At 38.8% G+C, this 9,400-nt stretch overlaps 2 protein-coding genes across 4 annotated transcripts; one reads left to right on the top strand and one right to left on the bottom strand.

Moving 5' to 3' along the window:
- LOC114762862 (zinc finger protein WIP3-like) lies at nt 1–3,368 on the top strand. Its single transcript, XM_028952461.1, has 2 exons — nt 1–593; nt 2,395–3,368. The coding sequence occupies exons 1-2, from the start codon at nt 87–89 to the stop codon at nt 2,818–2,820; spliced, it is 933 nt and encodes a 310-aa protein (XP_028808294.1). The 5' UTR covers nt 1–86; the 3' UTR covers nt 2,821–3,368.
- A 3,543-nt stretch (nt 3,369–6,911) lies between these two features.
- On the bottom strand, nt 6,912–9,113 carry LOC114762814 (beta-1,6-galactosyltransferase GALT29A-like). 3 transcript variants are annotated; one of them, XM_028952403.1, is made up of 3 exons: nt 7,382–9,113; nt 7,129–7,211; nt 6,930–7,050 (listed from the first exon to the last, which is right to left on the bottom strand). In XM_028952403.1, the coding sequence occupies exons 1-2, from the start codon at nt 8,531–8,533 to the stop codon at nt 7,155–7,157; spliced, it is 1,209 nt and encodes a 402-aa protein (XP_028808236.1). In that variant the 5' UTR covers nt 8,534–9,113; the 3' UTR covers nt 6,930–7,050; nt 7,129–7,154. The 3 variants fall into 3 exon arrangements, with proteins under 3 accessions (XP_028808235.1, XP_028808237.1, XP_028808236.1); XM_028952402.1 differs by having other exon boundaries at nt 6,912–7,211; XM_028952404.1 differs by having other exon boundaries at nt 6,913–9,113.
- Between the last annotated feature and the right edge of the window lie 287 nt (nt 9,114–9,400).

The raw sequence follows: 9,400 nt of genomic DNA, 5'->3' as shown, positions 1-9,400 counted from the left end.
GTCTAAATATTGGCCCTTTCGTGAGGAGAGAATATCACCACTCCAATCTATAGGATTTGGGGAACTCTGTGTGAAGATAGAAGAACATGGGTCTGAGAGATCAGTACTGCAATGTACAAGACAAGAATAATCTCTACTTTCATGCTTCTCCAAATTTCATAGAATGGCTCAAGCCATCATCATCATCATCTTCTTCTTCTGATGAGACTTGTCAAAACGAGGCCGTTCGGGAGACCATCCAGTTTCTGCCCCCATCGAAAGATTTGGAAGTCGGAGTGGAAAAGGAGGTGTTTGGATCAGTGAAAGAAGAGAAGGTACTGCTGGAGCAAGTTGGGGTGGCTTTGCACATTGGGTTGCCTACTAATTACACAGAAGAAGACAGTGATATGAAGAAGAAGGTTACTGATGTTAAAGAAGAAGACGAAGAACAAGAAGAAGGCATGAGGATGAGGATGATGAAGAGAAGCTTCCATGGATCTTTCAACCAAGAGAGAAGGTTCTGGATACCAACTCCTGCACAGATCCTAATTGGGCCGATGCAGTTTGCTTGCTCCATATGCAGTAAGACCTTCAATAGGTATAACAACATGCAGGTAAGCTTCATTCCTTCTCAACTTTTCTCGTCAAGGGGAAAAATAGTTTTCATCTTAAATTCGTGTTTTTGGTTGACAACGAAAAACAGAATGTCGTTTAAAAAAAGAAATAAATGGAAACGATTCAGAAGCAAGCGTCTAATTATATATTAACGGCTAGCTAGCTGCTCTTATTTCTTTTGAAACGAAGATCATCCATATGCTTTCCTTATGCATAAACCATCAAATTAAATAGTTTGCACTTCAGTAGATCTATGGTATTTTCTTTTTCCTCCCTTCCTTTTTAAGGAGAGAAAGACCGAATTTTTTACCCTTTATAGTGAAAAATCCCTAATCAAAAATCACGTCTCTAGCTTCATGAGGTCTAAATAAAGTATTGATCCTTTTATATGGTATAGGAAAAAAGCTGTCTTCTGTAAAGAGGGTCGATAGATAGATATATCTACCTATAGAGGATGGAGAATTTAGATCACACACGTGTGCAATAAGATAGTTACACTTTAATTATAATCCTACTAGATACATACTTATTTAGATTATTTAATTTGATAGTAATGGTTCTGTAGAACTGGGATGAGTTATGAGGGTAGAAGTTTAGGATTAATCAAACTGTAGCAAAAAAAAGAGAAGTCCGGCGCATTGAATTGAAAAATCTTAGAGAAAACGATTTCTGGGTATATAATTATTGATCTCTTCCTAATGTAGCATTTCAGTTTTCTTCATTACCATGTATATCGCTAATGCAGGTGCATGCATGACAAATATATATAACTGGTTCTGTGTGCGTATAAACAATATCAAATTTAATTGTATAAATAACCATGCATATATATGCTTCGACCCCAGCCAAAATACTACGCATAAGCTAAGCCTTAAGTATATAGTCATGATGTTTTACATTATATATGAATATGATAATAAATCTCACGCGCATCATGATCAAAGAAAATCATTGAACTTCAATGAAGCATGGCTGCTTGATAAGCCTCCTATCTTTTGCTTCTCGCTTTAAGAAGTTTGATCGAGCGAGATCGATCGTGGCCTACATATATACCACCGCTCTTTTACTTTCTTTCTTTTAGCATAAAAGGTCCTTTTGTTCCATACAACATGTCAGAGAAAATTTACTCATCACATTTTCCCGTTTCTTCCTTTCCCGAGATTGCCCTTTTGGGGCAGAGCAGGTCTCGATCAGAAGGGGTAGCACAGGAAATGCTAAATAAAGGGTGACAGAAAATATAATCAAATAGCAAAGTTCTCGGAGCCACATGGACAAAGTTTAGGAAAATGTTCAAAACCTTTGCATCCGCAGAATTTTTCAAACTTATGCAGTTAGAGGGATAGAGAATTCAGCACGATTAGCTAGGGCTATAGCCGTAGCTTTTTGACGAGTGTTTGACTAGTTAGACTAACCTATCACTGCACACTGATAAGAATCCGAAAAGGTTTTAAATAAAGTTAACTATAAAAGAGAGATTAATTGAGATAATTATCAAAACATTTTTCAGTAAAACTCCCATTTATTTAACATAACTAGATCTGATAATATTTTGGAAAGCAACATGAATACTGTGCCGGTCCATTTTTTATTATTAGTCATCCATTAGCAGGTAAAGGAAATAGGAGGCCCTGAATTCAAGCAAGACATAGACTTGGATCAGATTCATTGGAAAAGTCAAGAACCTGTCTAATCTAAGCCAGATTATTGTTTTATACTGATAAGTATTATTCAGAGATTGATGTGTACGTTTTACTATCTATCACACGTAATCCTAATGAATTTGATCCATTTTTTTGGCAGATGCATATGTGGGGACATGGGTCCGAATTTAGGAAAGGACCAGACTCGCTTAGAGGAACACAACCAGCGGCAATGCTGAGGCTACCATGTTATTGCTGTGCTCATGGCTGCAAGAACAACATCAACCACCCTAGAGCCAAGCCACTGAAGGACTTCAGAACCCTGCAGACTCACTACAAGAGAAAGCATGGCTCCAAACCCTTCATGTGCAGAAAATGTGCCAAGACTTTCGCTGTGAAAGGGGATTGGAGGACTCACGAGAAGAACTGTGGCAAGTTGTGGTATTGCACTTGTGGTTCAGATTTCAAGCACAAAAGGTCCCTTAAGGATCATATTAGGTCTTTCGGAAAGGGCCACAAACCCCATCCTTCTCTCGAAGGTTTTGAGAAGGACTCCGAAGAAGATGAAGTCATTACTCACACATAATCTAACACATAATATATAGCTGTGTGTTTGCTGTCAAATTTTACACACGTGTTGAGTTCACATTGCAGAATTTGACAGCAAACACCTAAATAACTTAAATTTACTTTGAAGTCTTTGGCCTTACTGTTATTATGAGGCTTGTTCTTACGCTTGTGCTCAGTAACAAAAAGTTCTCTAGAATGGAAGTGCTGAGGCATGACCATAGGGAGCGGTTTGCTAGGGAGCACTTGCTGGGTGATGACGAGCTATGTCTAGCTAGCTAGTAGGATATATAGAGGTTTGCTTTGTGGTTAATTATAATAAGATGGTCATTACCTCTTAAGTGATGAAGTAGATGAATTTTCTTCCCATAAGAACAGGAAGAAGAAGTAGTATTTATTAGTAACCTCTTCAATATGGGGAAAATTTATCCGCTTCATTACCAAATGGTGGTAATCACCTTTTGAGGACTTTAATTTGTTGTCATAATCTATATTATAACTTTGTTGTATATTATGGATTTGACTTGATTGCTATATGGCATTATGGTTTTGTTTCTGCACAGCTAAGCCTTTTAAAGTGACCACTAGAGATGAGTTTAGATATACATATAGCCATGATAATGATCTAGCTCAAGCACCAAATTAAAAGCATGTGAAACCAATACACGTGTGTGAATGTGTAACAAAGTTGAAAAGTTTAGTTTCAGTGTTTCCCTTCAAATTCCTTAATCTCTATATATGTATAGTCGGCGATCCACAACTCCAAAAGAAGTTTTAGTGCAGAGAAAAGCGTTTATTAAACATGATTAAGTTGACAACATGATTAGAGATCATAACAACTTGAGCCTCGTGAGGTCAGAATCTATGCGACATAAAATGAGAGTGGGTATTAAATGAATCATAAAGAGAATATAAGTGTGTGCGCGTGTGTGAACTAAATTTGGCTTTATTTATATAATACCTGCCCCCATTTGCAGAGGCAAAGTGGGACTGAGAGTCCATTCTGGAGGGCTCCAGTTCACCAAACCATCCACCAATAATATATCATCATGTAGCTAGAGAGATTGATTGCCCAATATTAAAAGAATCAAATCTAACAAGCACGATTAATTCTTTATGTCCCATGCTTATTAATTAGATGATCTACTAGATTGAAATAAAAACTCCCAAAATGGTGATTAATATCCTTAATTATTACATCCATGTTTGAAAAGAGAGAGCATGCGTAGCAATATATACAAGGGCCTGCTTTTTCTCAAAGATGACATGGTGATGCTTGCTACACGTGAGGGAGAAGAGAGAGAGAGAGAGAGGGGGGAAATTAAAGGGTTAATTTGAAAACAGGGGTGGCTTTAGGTAAGATTGACCAAAGAATACAAAAGTAGAAGGAAAAAAGGGAGAGGAGGGTGTGTTTGGTTTATGAAGATAAGGGACCTCCACCATGTTTTGTCGGGTGAAAAAAGATCACAACCACCATCTTTAATTGCACTGATTTAGCAAACTAAACTTATTATCTAACTTAACCAGCTTGCCTTTCAATATTCTAAGTCCAAAACATCTAATTATTCTTAGCCTGGTTAACTAAACCACGCTCGCCCAACTGGTTGCCTTGATAGAGACAATACTATTGCACCCAATATGAACCCTTCTTTTCTCTGTTCCAAAAAGAAAATGACAGCTTAATTACTTTGCCCCATCCATATCTAGCCTTCTTTTACTCTAAACAAAACTCCAAATCGTTGGCTATGGGTTCAATTGCTCTTGTAAATAACGTAAATACTGATTTGAGCTGCAAACAGCTCTAATAACGTATTACTTATTACTTTTGTGAAAAAAATTTGAACTATTCCCATATCTCAATATATAAAATATGGAGTTGTAATGTTTTTTTTTTTGGGGGGACCGATGATGTAGTTGTATTGTTTAAGTCACGAATAGTCCGCTTTATTTATTAAACTTGGTATCATGCATGGGACCCATATTTAGTTTTTTGGGTTAATTTATGAAATTGGTAATATCGTGCTCGTCCGATTGGCTTTAAATATTATGTCCTAGCAAAATGTCTGCATTTCTTTGTTATTATATCGTGCCATACTTATGTCCGTACTGTCATAACAACGAAGTGTAGAAAATATAAATTATTATATATACTGCATGTGAGTAAGTAATATGAGATGATGGTCAAAAAAGAATAAGTAGTATGAGAATATAAAATGTGCCTGGAGGCGTCGTAGAACTATTTTAGTGAATCAACTGAGCATGCCATGGTAGTATTTTATGAATTATCCATAGTTGGGTATGAGTTCAATTAAAGAAGGAATTTTTGCATCCATGATCTCTTTAGAATTTTTTTCCCTCCCTTTTTTGTATGTGCAAGTGTAATTACATGAATAATAGGGCTTCCAAGTTATCAAGCTATCTCTCAAGTTTTCACATATATAGTTTTAAATTACTATCTCCGATCCTTAATATAAGACCTTGTTTGACTTTTATTTTAATTCTAATTAGAAGACCCCAATTCACTTTGTCTCTCATATTTATGTATTTTTTCTCAAGGTGGTCTTTCTAATAATGATAGTTTTAGCCAATCAACTTAGTAAGTAAGAATATTTTAAGAAACACATAATATATTTATTACAAATAACTAACTTAGTTTATTTTCTTAATCTCCTCAAATTAGTCAACTAACTCTTATAATTAGGATTGGTAGTAGTATTTTAAAAATGTATAACTAATAGATACTTGAAAAATAACACAATCTTGTGACACCGGAAGCAACCTGTTATAATATATACCGAAAACTTCGCTCGTATTTGCAATCGGGGACAAGGACTCGAGGGCAGCCTGCAATTCTAGTACTGGTAATTTGTCAAGCCCAAATGGAAAGGAAGGTCCATGTAAGCAACAGTTTCTGGTATTCTTACCTTGCTGGGTCCAATACCAAAAATGGTTTTACTCTGAATCAATCTGGCATTTAGATTGGACCATCAAAAGCCGAAGAACAAACAGCTAACTTAATCTTACCCATTATTACACTACCGAGCATCTGATGGGCCAACTCACCACAAGACCACCGCCCCGTAAGTCTTCGGATGTTTAGTTACGATACTTTTGTCACCGTGGTTTTGTTTTGGCAAGAAGCAAAGCATTATTGGAAAACGACTATTGATAAGCTTGAAGTTGGAACACTCCGTAATTGGTAAATGGTAATGGTAATTAGTAGTATAAGATAATGAGTTATTTTCTGTCCAAATGTCTTGTGTTATCATTTTTCGTCGCTGTTCCCAAATTGGATTGTTCTAGTTTTAAGAAGCAAGTTGATTGGTGGCCTGGCCTGACCTGCTGGACCAGAAAGTGTTGGTACATTCAGACTCGCAGAAGCCATGTGACTGAATGAGTAGGGCAATAGCTTTAGGTAATGTCTGGCTCTTGCGGTTTTGTGATATTCCTTTGTGGGTAAGAAATTATATGCACTTTGTTTGGTCCCATACCGGCCATACCTTGGACATTCGAACACTGTTCTATTGGCATCTAATTTCTCTGCTATAATCAATTACGCCTTCAGTCTTTGGCTTAACTTTTTCATCAGCAAATTTTAGAAAAGAGAAACCCCATTATATTAGAACAGTGCTAGAGACGAGAGTGTGGTGGTGTCTGATTAGATGCACCAACACGAACTTATAGGCTTACCAATTTCTTGAGGTGAGGTTGTAAGGAATTGACATAAGCGTTTGAAAATACAACACAGCTCTGTGGCACTGCATCGGATGGTGGGGCATTGATGTTATGTTGGCACAAATCCTCTAGTTCATAGTGGCGTGAACTGTTTTTGAAGACCACCTTATTTGACTTTCGAGGATTTCTTTTCCCTTCTTTTCTGTTGGCCCCATTTGACTTTCAAGATTAGAATACAGAGCATTATTATTATTAGTAGAATACATAATAAGCGGATTCAGAGAGGGCGTGAAGTTTTGTGTTGCTGGGTTTTGCTTAGGTGTACGAATATCACATTTTTGCAGTTTCTGATACAGTTTACTGCTTAACTCCTGAACCATCAAAGGCCACATTGAAACACTGCGGATGACCATTATGTATCAAGGATAGATGGGGAGGCAGGAGATAATGTTGATTCCTCAAAATGCCAGAGACCTTAAGCAGATCACATGGTTCGATTTGAGTATGTAGACAAGGCTTTTGATGATTGTTGTAAGGCTGTCAAGAACATGAGCATTCACGTGCCGTCATGAAGCTACAATACAAAATCAACCACATGAGAGTAGCAGATCAACATAATCTTGAGTGTAGAAAACAAAGATAGGTACTTAACCATTCAAGGATCGAACTTGTATTGATTTAACCGCAATTTACACTTAAAACTGTTGCTTCAGCCTGGTTTTGGCAGTAGTAGTTCTGAAATGAGGGAAAAGACCAAAAAAAAAAAAAAATCTTCAATCAGTATTCCTTTCCACACTATCTGCCCATTTCACAAAAATCATGAGAAAATTTCAGATGCTTCATGATAGACAAATTTGCTGACTGCTTCACCACAAAATCAGAACAAGGGGTCATTGATACAGCACCACGGGTGGAATCTTGAATTTGTCCGAGAGGAAAGGTATTGCCCTGCGTCCATCGACCAGGTCCCCGTAAAAAGCATATTCTGCTTCATAGTCATGCAAATGAAGCTCAGCCTTCTGATTCGTATGATAATGATGCCTGGCTGAGGCGGACTTGCCGAACCCAAATATACTGACTCTATCACAGATTCCTAAAGCTAACATAACAGCTTGCATACCAGAAGAGTAATGAAATAGAGCACCATCATGTGCAGAGCTCCATTCTTCCAAAGCCTTCCCTGTCTCCTCCACAAACCTCTCCAAGGAGTAGTACTTCACAATCCGAGCACATAACATATCGAACCGTGGATCGGTGACCAGCAATGGTGCTTTGTGAGAGGAATTGCAAACGGTGTAATCCAAGAAATGAGCTGGTTGGCAAATGTACATAACTATTGGCACATTAGCTCCATATGGGTGACAGAAGCATTCTGTCCTCCTTGCACAGAGATGCAAAATGTTGCTATTTACGAATGAAATGCTTGTTTTAGACCCCACTTTCTTCTCAAACTTCTCAACCCTTGCATTGTTCAATCGGATAACTGCTTCATGGCTATCAATGAGCTTCCCATAGTCGTTGTTCAGCAAAATTCCACTGTTGCCAACCACCGCACAAGACGAGTATCGCCGCTCGGAACCCGCCAATCCATTGTGCCTATCGATAGGAAGCTTAACTAGCCGCGTCAAATCGGACATAATACTAGGCTGAAACCTCTTTTTCCTGGTCCAATCGTTCAAAACCTTTCGGAAATCGAGCCAATACCTATAAAACAGCGGCGAGCGTATCGTTACCGCTAGCCTCCTCGGGTCCTTATCAGTGATCTCATGGTGAATGAATCTACGCCAAGAGACAAACGTCCGGTGCCGGGCTTGACTTCCAAAGTCTCCATCCAGAAGCTGCTGGATTTCTTGCTTCGACTTCTCTTCTCCGATATCGATGGCGGCGTGTTTCAGCAGCGTCGCGTTCAACAATGGTGCTGCCGGAACTTGAACCCATACTCTGCTCTCCAACTCAATGGACAATAAGCCTCTCCGAACAAAGGTTCTGCAGCTGAGAGTGGCAACGAAGACGACGACAATTAGAACTCCAAACAGCGGGCGAATCGAACGCTTCATTGGAAAGGCGTGCTTAACGGAACAACTTGTCGGTGTTGCTAAATGTGGCCAGAAACTAGAGATCTTGAAGCTAAGAGCGCCAGATCCATCTTTGTCTCCGAGAACATTAAGCAAGAGAAATGAAATAAGCGAATGAGGCCACAAGAGATCCCTGAGAGGTATTAGCGAGGGCAAATATACTATGAATCACGAACGTAACATAGGGTTGACTCCGGGTTCTGGACAAAAACAGGGCTTCTAATCATTGCGGCCTTTTGAAAAGAAATGCCAATACTAGATGAAAAACAAATTTCCAAGTAGGAATCACAAGTAAAATCAACAATAAGCTACAGTAAGGGCCTTCACTACGCAGATGGACCATAGAGAAGCTACGAAGAAGCAAGCAAAAAGACAAATCGAATGGAGCAGCAGCGGAAGCAGTAAAATCTGGAGGGGATGTAGAAGAAACGGAATAAAGAAGAAGGAATATTAAGTCGCAACTTCAAAACCCACATGGGAGCTAAAGCGAAATGAGAAAGACCGGTTGATAAAGCTGCAAGCCGGAGAAGATTCGAGGGCACAGAAGAGGGGAAAACGAACCCTAACAAAGAAAGAAGAGAAGCGTGCGTTGAAGGGCGTTGCGAAGACGGTGAGCAGCTGCGGGCTTGAGGCCATTAAAAAAGCATGCTTTTTCTGATTGCAAGCGAGGGAGAGAGATGGGGCCCACTCTGGGGGGTTTTGTGGGGTATAGTGAATACTTTACCGATGCGATGATGTAGACCGAGGGATTCAGATTTTAGATCCGATCCAATCCAAGCTTTGTTCCCGTTAAATTTATTAGGTTAGACGATTAATTATTACTATCACCTCTGATTTCCACTTTTTTGG

This window comes from Neltuma alba, unplaced genomic scaffold (assembly GCF_004799145.2).
Source record: "Neltuma alba isolate B1F8T4 unplaced genomic scaffold, ASM479914v2 tig00011243_pilon, whole genome shotgun sequence".
Lineage (NCBI taxonomy): Eukaryota > Viridiplantae > Streptophyta > Magnoliopsida > Fabales > Fabaceae > Neltuma > Neltuma alba.
Note: the sequence above shows the minus strand (reverse complement) of the source record. Positions and strands in the feature narration are given on the sequence as shown.